Source organism: Palaemon carinicauda, chromosome 22 (genome assembly GCF_036898095.1).
Source record: "Palaemon carinicauda isolate YSFRI2023 chromosome 22, ASM3689809v2, whole genome shotgun sequence".
Classification (NCBI taxonomy): domain Eukaryota; kingdom Metazoa; phylum Arthropoda; class Malacostraca; order Decapoda; family Palaemonidae; genus Palaemon; species Palaemon carinicauda.
The window spans coordinates 69,178,228-69,195,181 of record NC_090746.1 but is presented as its reverse complement, the minus strand read 5'-3'; the positions used below and the strand labels follow the sequence as shown (position 1 = coordinate 69,195,181).

Genomic DNA, 16,954 nt, shown 5'->3' with positions numbered 1-16,954 from the left:
TGCTGCGGTTGAGCACCACAGTGGAGGGTTGTGCTTTCCTGGCAGATGTTATGGTGTACATCTCTTTATATGATACTGGAACTGAAACATGACCCCTTTAACCTTACTTCAGTATTTATTTTCATTGCTATTTTTTTCCCTTTATTTTATACTTTCAAGTTCATCTTTATGTCATATTATAGATTCTCAAAGTATGATGTATACTCTCTTTCATTTTCTTTCTGGTAAAAGTGCATGTGAATGTCAGATTTAGAGGAAAAAATCTCCTCCAATAGCATGTCATTACAGTAGTTCCCAACCTTGGTGAGAAAGCGACACTTCCCATGTTTTCTTTTCGTCCTGAAATGAGTTCCTCCCTATTTTCCTTGTCTTTCATATAATGTATACTTTTGCTCCTCATTTCTTGACAAACAAAGTGCATCTACTCTCCAAGTAATAGGTTTATCATGAAATATATTTTTGTCTTTTATGAAGGGACAAATGTAAGTTGAACAGTAATAGCTCATCATGAAGTGCAAATTTAGAATATTACGAACTTTATGCCAAACTTTTTATTAATATATTTCTATCTTTTATGGAGGGAGAAATGTAAGTTGAACAGTAAAAGCTCATTTTAGGGACATTTGTTGAAGTGCAAATTTTAAATCTTAAACTTTATACCAAACTTTTTATTCATTTCATAGCTTTTGATTAATTGCAACTATTCTTTTACAGGATCATATTGATTACGTGGCGATTGGAACACCTATATCAAACAAGCATTATATTGCTACAGCAAAAGGGGAAATATATGGGCTGGATCACACTTCTGAAAGATTCTCATTATGGAACAATGCACTATTAAGACCTAAGACTGATATACCAGGTAAGTAGATTCATGTTATAATCTAGAATACTTTTTATTATTGATAAAAAGTAAGGCAAAACTTTACATCTAGAAAACTGATAAACTTATCAAAATTTAACTCTGATTAGGAAGAAAGCAAGAGAGAATATTGTTTTTTTTATTATGAATGCTACTGCTAGAGTTATTGTGTCCTTAAACTGGCCAGGTAGTACTATATTAGATCTTTCTCTGGTTATGGCTCATTTTTCCTTTGCCTACATATACACTAAATAGTCTGGCTTATTCTTTACACATTCTCCCTTTCCTCGTACACCTGAAAACTTTAACTTAACCGAAAAATTCTTCTTCACTAAAGGATTTAGCTACGGCGCTGTAATTGTTTAGTGGTTACTTTCCACTTGATAAGATAGAAGAGGCTCTTTAGCTATGGTGAGTAGCTCTTCTGGGAGAAGGACACACCAAAATCAAACTGTTGCTCTGTAGTTTTGGGTAGTGCCATAACCTCTGCACCATGGTCTTCCACTGTCTTGGGTTAGAGTTCTTTTACTTTAGGGTACATTCAGGCACTCTACATATTCTATGTCTTCTTATTTCCTTTCTTCACTAGGATATTTTCCCTGTTGGAGTCCTTTGGCTTTTACCATCCTGATTCTCCAACTAGGGATATAGCTTAACTAGTACTGTAATGATAATAATAATAAGAGCAATCAGAGATTCAGACCTCCCCCAATTAATGTTGCAAACCTTTAACTAAAGTCTACGGACATTACCTCCCACTTTTCATATTGCAAAAAATTAATTAAAGTCTATTGACATCACCTCTCACTTTTCATTTGCAGACTGTACAGTAGATGGTGAAAAGTGCAATGTTGATCCAGAATCATGATCTTGATCCGTATCACCCCGAAATTTCCGTGGTTTCTTCCGATCCATAATATCTATCCATTGTTAAATTTTGGTGAAAAGCCAGTGCATTAATTTATTTTGACGTAATCTTTAAAATTGTGAAAAATGCAAATCTGGATCTATCATCCAGATCCGGTACTGGATCATCTCCAAAAGTTAATAGAGTCATCCGTGGCCTAAGATCTATCTGTAGTGGAAATTTTGTCAAAATCCATTAATTTGGTTTGAGGTAATCTTTGAAATTATGAAAAATGCAAATCTGTATCTAGAATTCGGATCCAGATCATCTCTAAAATTTAATGGCGTTGTTCATGACATAAGATATATCTGTGGTGAAAATTTCATCAAAATCCATTGCTTAGTTTTGACTTAATCCTGTCCACAGACACAGACAAATAAATAAATAAATAACCCTGCCTACAAACACAGACAAATAAATAAGTAAATAAACCGACTCTAAAACGTACCGTTAAACCCCTTTGGCAGAGATGATAATGCTATATATAAAAAACTCTAATTGATAGCAAAACAAAATTAAGATTTAACATTCAGAGTACTTATGGATTAATTAATCATTATTGAATTTCATATATGAGTAATAAAAAAAAGTAACAGAAAATCTCAAGTGACAATAGATTAATTTACAATGGACACCTTGCTAAGATTGAAATTAAATGCTTATTTTTATTCTCTGAAACATCCTACCAAATGACTTCCAGATCATTCTCAGTTTAGGAAATAATAGTTTTAAATATTTAACTTAGCCGGTGAATATATAATAGCTGCAACTCTGCGGCTCGACAGAAAACACACTCAAAAAACTCGCGAGCGATCGCTATGAAGGTTGCGGGTGTGCCCACCAGCGCCAACTGTCGGCCAGATACCACTCTTGCATGTAAACAAACCCTTCAATTCTTCTCTGTCGACGTTGACGACAAGACGTATCAATACTCGCTGTAGAACCTGGAGTTTTCTCAACATATTTGGTGAAGTACTTCATTTTGGTTTGAGCTTTCGCAGTGCAGGTGTTTTATCTTCATCTTAAATCTTGAACTCTTTTTTGGATAGATTTAATTTTTGATGACAAGAGAGAGAGTATGGACTTTCTTTGACTTTTAAATGGCCGACCCTTCCCTTAGACGGAAGTGTGTTTTAGGCTTTTAGCAATTATCTTATCACGTTATAAATTAATTATAGATTTTCCTCTATATATTTTATATCTCAACCGCCTTTATTAGGCCTCTTCGATTAGCTTTCCATTTATAATAAACATCAAAATAAATTTTAATGATTTGTTTATATGCGACCTTTCCTGAGAGTAGGCGGTCCTAACTTGGAAACCGAAGTTAAACAACGTTGAGCCCCTTTTCAATTGTAAATAACTTTTACAGAGCTAATGATTTAAAACTTATTAAATGAAATATTTTTAGTAAATATTTTATGATAGTTTTTTTCTTTGAATAGTCTTCGTACTGTTTCAAAGATGAACTAACGTTTAGTTTATTTATGCTACGCAGTTTGCGCTCTATCGTTACGATAGAGAGAGAGAGTATCACGGTTTCACTTTGCAGAAAGAGTAAATCGATTCTGACGTTTTGTTCTTTTTTCTTTCAAAGCTTAAATGTTTTAAAGACTATTTTAAAGGAACTTTTAATTGAAAAACCTTTCAGTTTTTTCCTTTGGTCAAATAACCTGTTTATTGACGAAAGGTAAGTGGGCTCTTCTCTTCGGTGCGAAATCAAGAGAGAGAGAGATAGAGACGGTGAGAGAGAGAGGAGAGAGAACGTTCCGATCTTTATCTCGTCCCAAGCGAGTAATGTTGTTCTCGAGTTACTCTCGTCCCTAGTCTCTGTACGGGGAGAAAGGATAAAACGTTTTTAGTTTTTATTCTCGTCCCAAGGCACTGTACGGTGAGAGATTGAAAACGTAGTTTTGAATGAACTAGTGTTTAGTCTCTTCCCCAGCCACTGATTTTTTTTGATCTTAAAATATGTTTACTGTTTTTTGCTGGTATTAATGTGCTTACATTATACGACTGATTTCGCAATTACAACCTTTTGATGAGGGTAGAATTGCGTGCTTCAGGTAGAAATCAGTTTTATTCATACCTAATGTGAATTGTTAAAAAATTCGATTTCAGTGAAATAAGTGCAAAACAGAAAATCGTAGTGATAAAGTGATATTGCGCAAAGTGTTATCAGTGTTGCGACCGAGGGTTCGTCTGTTCGTGCCTGTCGTTCGCCTAGTCCGGGACCTCTTGCAAGCTCCCAAGCCCAGGGGAGAAGTAATGTCGTACGACTTATGGGTTCGAGAGGCCTTGATCAGCGAACAGACGTTCCCTCTATGGTATCAGGTGTATCTTACCAAGATCACCCCTACCATAAGGCGAGAGAGACGATTTTCTCCTCGTCATCCGAAGGCTTTTCGCATAAGAAACCGTGGAACAAGGTTTCGAGGCCCTTTAAGCGAAAGTCAGTCCTTTCAGGACAGGTCCAGCGTCCTGGTTTTAACTATTAGAACAGCTCTGACCCTATGCAGTCATCGGAAGACTGCTCGCCGCCTAACAAAAGCGTAACACAGACTCCGAGAGTCTTTTTGTAGGCAAGGTTTTGCGGTCACAGACGTTACCCTCGTCTCTTACCGCAACCATTCCTGTTGATCCTAAATGGGTTGTACGGCAAGACATGCAGAATAAGCTTGCCTCCCTTATGGAAGACTATTCTGCCGATAAGTCCGTTGAGCCTAGCCGTTTATCTCATCGAGATCCTGGCCTTCAGCCACCCTAACGTTCCTTTGTGCGTCCTGTTGACGTTGGCGTAGCCAAGTCACGTCAGTCAGGTTGTTTAGAACCACACTCGATGCGGTCTCGTGTGGATTTTCAGCCACATTTGGACGTTAGGCCACTTGCTGATGCTCCTGTTGACGTTCAGGACGTTCGCCAACAATCGGAGTTGACTTGTTTTGACGCTGAGCGTCAACCTCCGCATTCTAGAGTTGTTTTGACTGCTCAGTCTAGGCGGTCAAAGCAGTCTCGAGTGGACGCTGTGCGTCCTCACGCACCTGTTGTTGTTGACAGTTCACAGACTGTCAAGCAGTTACATGACGTTGCGTCCTGGTCCGCTACTAATGCACCAGTGCGTGTGGACTCTGCTTGTAAAGCATTGCCACCACGGTAGGTCTCTCCCTTGCTTGAGACTCGGCTATTGTCGGACTAGGTTCCTTCAGATGAGGAAGTTGCTGTTCCCCCTCCTACTGATATTCCCTTGAGGACTCTGTCAGACGGAGAGGAGCCTAAAGCTGCTTAGCCCTCTATGGACTTTAAATAAATCATGCTGATTTTTAAGGATCTTTGTCCGGATCTTTTTGTAACTGCTGCTCCTCGTTCGCCTAAACGTCAGAGCTTACACTAGGCCTAGCTACTTCGAAGCCGTTGTTTTATAAGCTAGTGCTCTCTCGCTCTTCTAAGAGAGCTTTACGTTTGCTAGGCGACTGGTTTATCACCAGGAGGAGTTTGGGGGAGACAGCCTTTGCTTTCCCTTCTTTTAAACTGGCTTATAGAGCGAGAGTCTGATATGACACGAGAGAAGTTCTCGGCTTGGGAGTTCCTGCCTCTGCCCAGATAGACTTCTCAAACCTCATAGACTCTCCCTGGCGCCTGGCCATGAGACGCTCCAAGATTTTACAGGTCGACTTCACAGCTATTTTCGAGCCTTTGAAGTTTTGCTGTACAATTATGTCATGCATAAACAAGGCTTTCAGGGATGGCTCCAATGATCTGACAGCCACGTTCTCTGCAGGAACAAGTCCCTCAGGGATGGCTCCAATGATTTGGCAGCCATGTTCACTGCAGGAGTACGTAAGAGGCAAGTGCGCTCAATGTGTTCATTGTCAAGACAAACTTCACAATGAAGTCTACCAGGCTGTCTTGACAGCATTTATGGAAGGCGACTGGATGGTCTCTCTCGACCTTCAGGAGGCATACTTCCACATTCCTATACACCCGGATTCCCAACCGTTTCTGAGGTTTGTTTACAGGAATGTGGGGTACCAGTTTCGAGCCCTGTGCTTTGGCCTCAGTCCTGCGCCTCTCGTGTTTACGAGGCTCATGAGGAATGTGGCAAAATCCCTCCATCTATCGGGGATCCGAGCCTCCCTGTACTTGGACGACTGGCTTCTCAGAGCATCGTCCAGTCTTCGCTGTCTGCAGGATCTACATTGGACGTTGAGTCTGGCCAGGGAGTTGGGACTTTTGGTCAACCTAAAAGTCCCAACTGATCCCATCCCAGATTATTCTATATTTGGGGATGGAGATTCGCAGTCAAGCCCTGCTCGAAGTCCAACTAATGCTGAAACGAAACGTTTATTCAGTCAGGAGTTGGAACAGTCTCGTAGGGACTCTCTCATCCCTGGAGCAGTTTGTCTCACTAGGGAGACTACACCTTCTGCCTCTCCGGTTCCATCTAGCCTTTCACTGGAACTAGGACAAGACATTAGAGACGGTATCATTCCCAGTCTCCGAACCAGTAAAGGCATGCCTGAAATGGTGGGACAGCAATATCAGTCTGAGAGAGGGACTATCCCTAGCAGTCAAGAACCCAAACCACGTGTTGTCCTCAGACGCGTCGGATTTGGGTTGGGGTGCGACCCTGGACGGTCGGGAATGCTCGGGTCTGTGGACCTCAAGTCAGAAGAGCATGCACATCAACGGCAAGGAGCTATTAGCAGTCCACTTGGCCTTGATGATATTAGAAAGCTTCTTCGAAACTTAGTGGTAGAGGCAACTCAGACAACACCACAACTTTGGCGTACATCTCCAAGCAAGGAGGCACACACTCCTTCACGCTGCTCGAGATCGCAAGGGACCTTCTCTTATGGTCAAGAATTCGAGGCATCTCCCTGTTGACGAGATTCATCCAGGGGGACTTGAACGTCTTGGCAGACTGTCTCAGTCGGAGGGGTCAGGTGATACCCACGGAATGGACCCTCCACAAGGACGTGGGCAAGAGTCTTTGGGCTACTTGGGGTCAACCCACCATAGACCTCTTTGCCTCCTCGTTGACCAAAAGGTTACCAATCTATTGTTCTCCAGTCCTAGATACAGAAGCAATCTACATAGACGCGTTTCTACTGGATTGGTCTTTTCTGGACTTATATGCATTCCCACCATTCAAGATAGTCAACAAGGTACTGCAGAAGTTCGCCTCTCACGAAGGGACAAGGTTGACGTTGGTTGCTACCCTCTGGCCCGCGAGAGAGTGGTGCACCGAGGTACTTCAATGGCTGGTAGACTTTCCAAGAAGTCTTCCTCTAACGGTAGATCTGTTACGTCAGCCCCACGTAAAGAATGTCCATCAAAGCCTCCCCGCTCTTCGTCTGACTTCCTTCAGACTATCGAAAGACTCTCAAGAGCTACAGGCTTTTCGAAGGAGGCAGCCAGTGCGATTACAAGAGCTAGGAGAGCTTCTACCATTAGAGTATACCAGTCGAAGTGGGAAGTCTTTCGAGACTGGTGCAAGTCAGCATCTGTGTCCTCGTCCAGTACCTCTGTAGCCCAAATCGCAGATTTTCTTTTACATCTGAGAAAGGTTCACTCCCTTTCAGCTCCCACGATTAAGGGCTACAGGAGCATGTTGGCTTCGGTCTTTCGACATAGAGGCTTAGATCTTTCCAACAATAAAGATCTCCAAGATCTCCTTAAGTCTTTCGAGACCTCTAAGGAACGTCGTTTGGCAACCCATGGATGGAACTTAGACGTGGTCCTAAGGTTCCTCATGTCAGACAGGTTTGAGCCATTACATTCAGCCTCCCTGAAGGATCTCACCCTCAAGACACTTTTCCTAGTGTGCTTGGCTTCGGCTAAAAGGGTCAGTGAACTTCATGCCTTCAGTAAGAACATCGGCTTTTCTACAGAAAAAAGCCACTTGTTCACTTCAACTTGGTTTCCTGGCCAAAAATGAACTGCCTTCTCGTCCTTGGCCTAAATCTTTTGATATTCCTTGCTTATCAGAGATCGTAGGCAACGAACTGGAAAGAGTATTATGTCCTGTTAGAGCTCTTAAGTTCGATTTAGCTCGTACTAAGTCATTACGAGGGAAATCTGAGGCATTATGGTGCTCAGTTAAGAAACCTTCATTGCCTATGTCAAAGAATGCTTTGTCATATTTTATCAGATTTTTTTAATACGAGAAGCTCATTCTCACTTGAATGAGAAAGACCGATGTTTGCTTAAGGTTAAGACGCACGAAGTTAGAGATATAGCAACCTCCGTGGCCTTCAAGCAAAATAAATCTCTGCAAAGTATTATGGACGCGACTTTTTGGAGAAGCAAGTCAGTGTTCGCGTCATTTTACTTAAAAGATGTCCAGACTCTTTACGAGGACTGCTACACACTGGGTCCATTCGTTGCAGCGAGTGCAGTAGTGGGTGAGGGTTCTACCACTACACTTCCCTAATTCCAATATCCTTTTAATCTGTCTCTTGAAATGTTTTTAATATTGTTTTATGGGTTGTTCGGAAGGCTAAGAAGCCTTTCGCATCCTGGTTGATTTGGCGGGTGGTCAAAGTCATTTCTTGAGAGCGCCCAGATTAGGGGTTTGATGAGGTCCTGTTGTATGGGTTGCAACCCTTGATACTTCAGCTCCTGGGAGTCTTTCAGCATCCTAAGAGGATCGCTGGGCTCCGTGAGGAAGACAGACTTACAAGGCAGAGTAATCGTCTAAGTCAACTTCCTTACCAGGTACCTATATATTTTGGTTTTGTTATATTGATAACTGTCAAAATGAAAAAACTCTTAGCTTATACGCTGTAAACTTAATTAACTCTGGTCTCTACCCACCGCCTTGGGTGTGAATCAGCTATTATATATTCACCGGCTAAGTTAAATATTTAAAAATTATATTTTAATTATAAAATAAATTTTTGAATATACTTACCCGGTGAATATATAAATTAAATGACCCTCCCTTCCTCCCCAATAGAGACGCAGCGGGACGAGAAGAATTGAAGGGTTTGTTTACATGCAAGAGTGGTATGTGGCCGACAGTTGGCGCTGGTGGGCACACCCGCAACCTTCATAGCGATCGCTCGCGAGTTTTTTGAGTGTGTTTTCTGTCGAGCCGCAGAGTTGCAGCTATTATATATTCACCGGGTAAGTATATTCAAAAATTTATTTTATAATTAAAATATCATATTTCATTGAAAGTTGGTTTCAGAAAAGATGACGCTTTAGGTGTTCCTGACTAAGTGCTGTTCGACCATCAGTCATCCACCTGCGACCAAAGTAAAATACCAGTAAATAAAAAAAACTATTATTAATTTTGTAAATTTTATACAGAGTATTATTATTATTATTATTATTATTATTATTATTATTATTATTATTATTATTATTTGCTAAGCTACAAGCCTAGTTGGAAAAGCAGGATGCTATAAGCCCAGCGGCTCCAACAGGAAAAATAGCCCAGTGAGGAAAGGAAACAAGGAAGAATGAAATATTTTAAGAATACTAACAACATTAAAATAAATATCTCCTAAATAAATTCTAAAAACTTTAACAAAACAAGAGGAAGAGAAATTAGATATAATAGGGTGCCCGATTGTACCCTCAAGCAAGAAAACTCAAACACAAGACAGTGGAAGACTATGGCACTACCCAAGACTAGAGAACAATGGTTTGATTTTTGAGTGTCCTTCTCCTAGAAGAGCTACTTACCATAGCTAAAGTTTTTTCTACCCTTACCAAGAGGGAAGTAGCCACTGAACAATTACAGAGTAATAGTTAACCTCTTGAGAGAAGAAGAATTGTTAGGTAATATCAGTGTTGTCAGGTATATGAAGACAGAGGAGAATATGTCAAGAATAGGCCAGACTATTCGGTGTATGTGTAGGCAAAGGAAAAATGAACTGTAACGAGAGAGAAGGATCCAGTGTAGTACTGTTTGGCCAGTCAAAGAACCCCATAACTCTCTAGCAGTAGTATCTCAACGGCTGGTGCCCTGGCTAACCTACTTCCTAGTAATGTATAAACAAAGCATATAGAATGTATACTTGTTCCGTAACTGAAATACAAACCACGGTATTTAATATGGGTTATTACTTTGGCGTAGCTGAAATGACGAGCCATTAGAATTTTAACGAGGGTTTACTACCCCCTCGCTAGATAGCGGGGGTTAGGGAGGGGTAGCTTGCTACCCCCCCCCCCTCACACACACACCTGTGAATACTTCACTTTGCTTTTGGCTCGGGTGGTGAACAGACGTGTCTGCTCTCACTCTCGCTTGACTGCCATTAATCTGTTTTTGCTTTTTCTTTTCTACAGAGTGTGTTAAGTTGGCCTCTTATTAATCATGCGTACGTGTCCTGGATTACCTGACCGCCCTTGTGGGACATTTATGTCGGCGGTCGACACAGATCCTCACACCTTGTGTCCTCATTGTAGGGGCCAACGGTGTGATAGTGGTAATGTATGTAGTGAGTGTAGGGAGTGGTCTACCTCCTAGTGGGAGAGGTTTGCTCAGCGCTGGAAGAAAAAGTCCAAACGGGATATTTCTCCTTCAAAGGCTTCTTTGAAGAGAGGAAATTCCAAGGACTCTTCTTCCGTAGCCCAAACCTCCTCCGAAGCTCCCACTCGATCGGTCTCTTCTGAAAGGCCGTCGAGTGGTAGCGTAGGCCGTAGTTCTGTTGACCGATCCCGGGGTGCGGGAGAGGTAGTTGCCTCCCATAGTGAGGCAGCTTCTCGAGGATATTGATTTATCTGTAAATAATAATGATTTATTACAGCTTTGGGCTTCCTTGGGGCTTCAGGGTTTGCTCTCCAGGGAAGCCCTGTTTGACATGATCAAATTAGGAGCAGCTGTCAAGCAATCGCCGACGATAGCAGAGATAGATCCTCTGTCTATCGTCGACGTTGTTGTGACTGAGGCCTCTGATGTGTCTGCTCAAACTTCTGCTCCTGTTGTTGCTGCAGTAGCTGAAGGCTTAGCTTCCCCCTGCGAACATCCTTCGAGGGAGGAACTTAGTCCTACGGTCTCTCCTGCTAGTGATTCTCCCCCTTGGGGGAGTTCACTTACTGAGACTCCTCTGCGGAGGCCTGCTGATGGTCAGCTTGCTGATCCCATGGCCCCTCGAGGGTTTATAAGGCGGAAGGCTTGTCCTCCCCATCGCCGTAGAGGACTTCCTTCTCCTCACAAGGGAGTTTGGAGGGTTCTCTTCGGCTCGTCATCCCCGCAGTCCTCTGCTGAGGAAACTTGCCGTTCACCGATCCTGCCAGCTACCACCTTAGACCTCGAGGGCTTTTCAGCAGGTTCCTGCGCGCGATCAAGCGATTGCTCGCACGCAAGCGCCCATCCAGCCTTCTACCCCGCCCCACGATACAGCTCCTGCTTGCCACACGCCCTCGCCTTCACTTGTGCGCGCCCTCGCCATCACCCTCGCGGGCCCGCGCGAGGATCCTCCCGCGCGCAACCCAGGGCAGGGCTCATCGCGCGACCACCAGCGCGAGTTGCGCCACGATCGCCAGCGCGATCCCACACGGGATAACACGGGGCTTCAGGCAGCCAGGTCATCATCTTCTCGTTCCCCTCCCCGCAAGCGCAGAACAGCGCGCTCGCCGGAGGAGGGGAGGTTTCCGGACAGGTCTAAGGATTCTCTTCTTTCAGCATCTTTGCAGGCGAACCCTCGTTTGTCGACTCCTCCTAGGGATCGAACGATCCCCTTCCCTCCAGAGGGAGTGTCTGACAGCGCGACTGTCAGCCAGCAGCCCTGGTTTGGGACCATAGTTAGAGCGCTTGTACAGGCTTTTAAGCCTATGTTCTCTGAACTAGGTCACAAAGCAGTGGCAGCAGCTTCTCCCCTGAAGAGGAAGAGAGGAGTCCCCTCCGTGGTGACTTCTAGGGCTAAGCTGTCTCCTCGGAAGTCCTTGGGCAAGGCTCCCTCTCCCCCTCAGACTTTCTCTCCCTCCCCTGCGGATGAGGCGTTCCCGTCTTCAGGGGAGTCGGACGAACCGGGTCGTTCCCCCATCGCACCAGTGGGGGAAACCCCGCCTCTCCCTGAGAAGTCTTCTCACACAAGGGTAGAGAAGAGCCTGCATCCATCGTTACTGGAGTCCTGTATCCCTCCCAGGAGGGAGCCGAAGGACTCAAAGACTTTACCTAAGTCTTCAGCAAGGATTAGACAGGAGCCAGCTAGACCTTCGGGGAATGTCCACGTGTCCCCCCAGGAAGAGCCACTGGGGTCAGGAGACTTTGCTGCTAGCCCCTTGGGAGGATAGCTTCAAGAGTCAGAACATGCGTTCTGGCAAGTTCTGACCCTCATGAGAAATCTCAACGGGTTTCCGGACCCAGAGATTCCTCCTCATGAGGGTAAGGACACGGTCTTGGACCGAGTCTATGGTACCCAGAAACCTTCTAGGGCCAGTGCGGCTTTGCCCTGGTCACAGGGGATGAAGAGTGCCAGAGACAAGGTCGAAGCCCAGCTCTCTGAGCTCGCCTCCTCCAGCAGATCCAGCGCCAGTAAGAAGCTCCTCCCTCCTCCTCGAGTCCACCAGATGAGGTACTTTGAGATCTTAGAGGAGACTTGTTTAGCTCTTCCTATGCACCATTCTGTGGAAGAGCTCACCGGGGGAGTCCCTCTAGTCTAGATAGACTCTCCAACCGGCATGCCTCGTATTCAGCAACAGAGATCCTAAACCAGGAGAAGGTTGCGAAGTGTGCCATGCAGGCAACCTCGTGGTTGGACATCTGGCTGGGGTCTCTGGGAATCCTGGTGCGTTCCGAGGACTTGTCCAGGGAAAGCACCAGGAAGGCACTGGAGACCTTGCTCTCAGGCACGCGTACCATCGAGTTTCTAGCCTACCAAGTCTCGAGCTTGTGGGCTAATACGATCCTGAAACGACGGGACGCAGTGGCTGAGAGATTTCATCAAAAGGTCCCCAGTACCGACGTTAGCAGGCTCAGACATTTTTCCGTCCTCGGTAAGAATTTGTTTGAGCCTAAGGATGTTAAGCAAGCTGCTGAGAGGTGGAGGAAATCCAACCAGGATTCCCTCCTCCACAGGGCCCTGACATCGAGGTCCTACAAACCTCCAGAAACCCAACAGCCCCGTCCTGCTAAGAATACGAAGAAGACGACAGCAGCAAAGCCAAAGGTGTCTAAGCCCTTTCCCGTCAAGGACAGGAAGGGCAAAAAGTCCTACAGGGGAGGTAAAAATCCTAGAGGGAGCGGCCGAGGCCGTAAACGCTAGGATTGGCAGTCCCCCTGCACGTCCACCTATGGGGGGATGCCTTCAAAGTTGCGTGACAAGGTGGCAGCAACTCGGGGCTGATTCCTGGACCATCTCCGTGATCGGTCAGGGATATCGCGTCCCGTTCACATCTCTACCTCCCCTGATAGCGAACCCAGTGTCATTGAGCTCCCTTACCATGGGATCGGTGAGGGGACAAGCCTTTCGGGCAGAAGTCGAGACCATGTTGAAGAAGGACGCTCTCCAAGAGGTAGTAGACGGGTCCCCAGGCTTTTACAGTCGACTCTTTCTTGTAAAGAAGGCGTCTGGAGGCTGGAGACCAGTCATCGACCTCTCGACACTGAACGGGTTTGTCAAACAGACACCGTTCAGCATGGAGACGGCAGACACGGTCAGACTCGCAGTGAGACCACAAGACTTCATGTGTACACTGGATCTAAAGGATGCGTACTTCCAGATCCCAGTCCACCCGTCTTCAAGGAAGTACTTGAGATTGTGCCTAGACAACAAGATCTACCAGTTCAAGGTGCTGTGCTGTGGTCTCTCCACAGCCCCGCAAGTGTTCACCAGAGTGTTCACCCTGATATCATCTTGGGCTCACAGGATCGGTATCCGTCTCCTCCGTTACTTGGACGACTGGCTGATCCTAGCAGACTCGGAGGCAACCCTTCTTCGCCACAGAGACAAACTTCTCGTACTTTGCCAAGATCTAGGGATCATGGTAAATCTCGAGAAGTCCTCTCTGCTGCCCACACAGAAACTGGTTTATCTAGGCATGGTCATAGACACCAATCTCCACAAAGCCTTCCCATCAGACGACAGGATAGCAAGGCTGAGGAAGGTCACAAGGCCTTTCCTCAGACGAGAAGAACTTCCAGCCCAAGCGTGGTTATGTCTCCTCGGCCATCTCTCATCCCTGGCCCGTCTAGTTCCCAATGGTCGCCTCAGAATGAGATCTCTCCAGTGGCGACTCAAGTCTCGGTGGAATCAAAGTCACGATTCCCCAGACACTCGGATCCCCATGGGTCCTGCGGAACAGACGGACCTTCAGTGGTGGGTGGCAGACGAGAACCTACGAAAGGGAGTGGATCTTCTCGTCCTTCCCCCAGATTTGATGTTGTTTTCGGACGCATCAGAGAAAAGGGGGGGGGGGCACGTTCTGAACCACAGGACCTCAGGCCTGTGGTCAGAATCAGAAAAGTACCTCCATATAAACCTGCTAGAAATGAAGGCCGTATTCCTGGCCCTTCAGAAGTTCCACCAAGTCCTTGCGGGTCACTCGGTGGTGGTGATGAGCGACAACACCACAGTAGTGGCTTACATTAACAAGCAGGGAGGTACCTTTTCGGAGCAGCTATCCCATCTTGCAGTAGACATACTAAGATGGACCGAAGTCCACTCGGTCACACTATCGGCTCGCTTCATTCCAGGCAAGAGGAATGTGCTCGCCGACAGTCTGAGCAGAGCGACGCAGATAGTGAGTACCGAGTGGTCTTTGGATCGTCAAGTAGCCAACAAAGTCCTGATTTTGTGGGGTTCCCCGACTGTGGATCTGTTCGCTACAGCACTGAACTTCAAGCTCCAGCTGTACTACTCCCCAGTCCCGGATCCCAAGGCTCTCTAGCAAGATGCCTTCCAACAACGGTGGGACAACATCGATGTTTACGCCTTTCCCCCGTTCTGTCTGATGAGGAGGGTGCTCAACAAGACCAGAATATCGGTCAATCTCTCGATGACCCTGATAGCTCCGCTATGGCATCACGCGGAATGGTTTCCGGACCTTCTGCAACTCCTTACGGAGCACCCGAGAGAACTCCCTCCATGGCACGAGCTACTCAAACGACCACACGCCAACATCTTCCACAAAGCCGTAGCTTCGCTTTGACTTCACACCTGGAGACTATCCAGCATCTCTTCACTGAGAGAGGATTTTCGCAACAAGTTGCGAACAGGATGTCTGGACACCTGCGCAGGTCATCCGCAGGGGTCTACCAGGCGAAGTGGCGAGTTTTCTGTGGTTGGTGTCGTGGAAGGGGTATCTCTCCACTCGATGCCACTATTCCAGCAATAGCGAAGTTCTTTGTGTATTTGCGAGAAGAAATGCGCCTTTCAGTCTCGGCGGTGAAAGGCTATCGCTCAGCCTTAAGCCTAGCCTTCAGGCTCAAAGGAGTGGACATTTCTTCTTCGCTGGAACTTTCTCTACTCATACGGAGTTATGAACTTACCTGCCCTCAGTCTGAAGTGAGACCTCCTCCATGGAACGTGGTTCGAGTTCTCAGGTCTCTTAAGAGACCTCCCTACGAACCATTACGCCAGGCTTCAGATCGCCACCTTACTTGGAAGAAGGTGTTTCTGCTAGCTTTGGCCTCGGCCAAACGAGTCAGTGAACTTCGTGGTCTCTCATACGACATCGCCCATCCAAGGGGATGGGGGGAGGTAACGTTCAGATTCGTCCCTGAGTTTGTTGCCAAGACTAAGAATCCGGAAGTGCCGGACCCTCGGTTCGACTCTTTCCAGGTTTCGAGTTTTCGTTCTGTAACAGATGACCCAGACCATCTCCTACTGTGCCCAGTGAGGAGTCTGAGGTTGTATCTTAAGAGAACAGCTGCAGTTCGTCCCCAGGTTCAAGCCTTGTTTGTGAGCACTGGGAAAACGAAGAGGAGGGTCACCAAGAATACCATCTGGGCCTGGATTAGCAAGGTAATAGATCTAGCCTTGAATCCTGACCCTCCTCCGTCACATCGCCCTAGGGCGCACGATGTCAGGGGCATAGCTACGTCCCTGGCCTTCAAGAGAAACTATTCAGTGACGCAGGTCCTGCAAGCTGGGGTGTGGAAGCGTTAGATGACCTTCACAGCCCACTACCTGCAAGACGTGACACACAGGAGACTCGATACGTTCTCTATCGGCCCTGTAGTGGCTGCACAACAGCTGGTCTAACCTCAGGCTCCTTAATGGACAGGTAGCAGAAGGTTGAGGGCATTGTTACCCGGTTTTAGTCTGCGTGAATGAAAAGATTTGTCTGGCCTTTATTCATTTCTTCATCCTCCCCTCTCTTGGGGAAAGCAGCATCCTGGGTTTTCTGCACAGCTGACCTCAAACCACTGCAGGTAAACCATGCTTCCTTGTGTTCCTAGTATTAAGTTAATACTGTCATGTCCCCATACCCTGACGGGGTGGTATTGGGAGAGTCCTAGTCTAGAATTCCATCTGAAGAACTCCAGGTTAACTTCCTAGGACGTGTCACACTAATTACCTCCACACACAGCTTATGTAGGCCGCAGCAATTGCACAGCAAATGCTAGCGAGGCGCAGGGACTCCTTATTCTTGAGTACTTACACACTCAAATATTGAGTCCCCGGGCAAAGCCAAAGCCAGTATGGCCGGGACTTACCACCCTTCCTAAGGGGTCAGTCACCCATATTAAATAGCGTGGTTTGTATTTCAGTTACGGAACAAATGACAAATTCGTAGATAATTTGTATTTTTCCTAACTATACAAACCTTAGCTATTTAATCAAACTTGCCCGCCAGCCATGTCCCCCGTGAAGTCTTACCTCTAAGCAAAGTGAAGTATTCACAGGTGTGTGTGAGGGGGGGGGGGGGTAGCAAGCTAGGGGGGTAGTAAACCCTCGTTAAAATTCTAATGGCTCGTCATTTCAGGTACGCCAAAGTAATAACCCATATTAAATAGCTAAGGTTTGTATAGTTAGGAAAAATACAAATTATCTACGAATTTGTCATCTTATAAATCAGTATATTTGCAAAATGAATTAATTTTGTAATGTAATTTAAAATGTAATTTGTAGTTAAGAAACCTGATGCAAATTTCATAAGTACAGTTCACAGGCTTGAATCAAATTTGACTTGAGACCTGCTATTGAGAATGCTATAAAACCAATTTGTCCTGTAACTGTGTTACTGGAATACAAACCAACATTATTTATAGTGGTATTAATTTC

The 16,954-nt window shown here is 45.7% G+C and overlaps 1 protein-coding gene across 2 annotated transcripts in view; it reads left to right on the top strand.

The window, feature by feature from the left end:
* The window catches only part of LOC137616533 (all-trans-retinol 13,14-reductase-like), a 135,836-nt gene that overhangs the window by 106,930 nt on the left and 11,952 nt on the right, over window positions 1–16,954 (top strand). For both annotated transcript variants that reach the window (XM_068346375.1, XM_068346376.1), the window contains exon 13: window positions 715–865. In XM_068346375.1, the coding sequence (XP_068202476.1) occupies window positions 715–865 (151 nt within the window). The remainder of the gene's footprint in view (window positions 1–714; window positions 866–16,954) is intronic.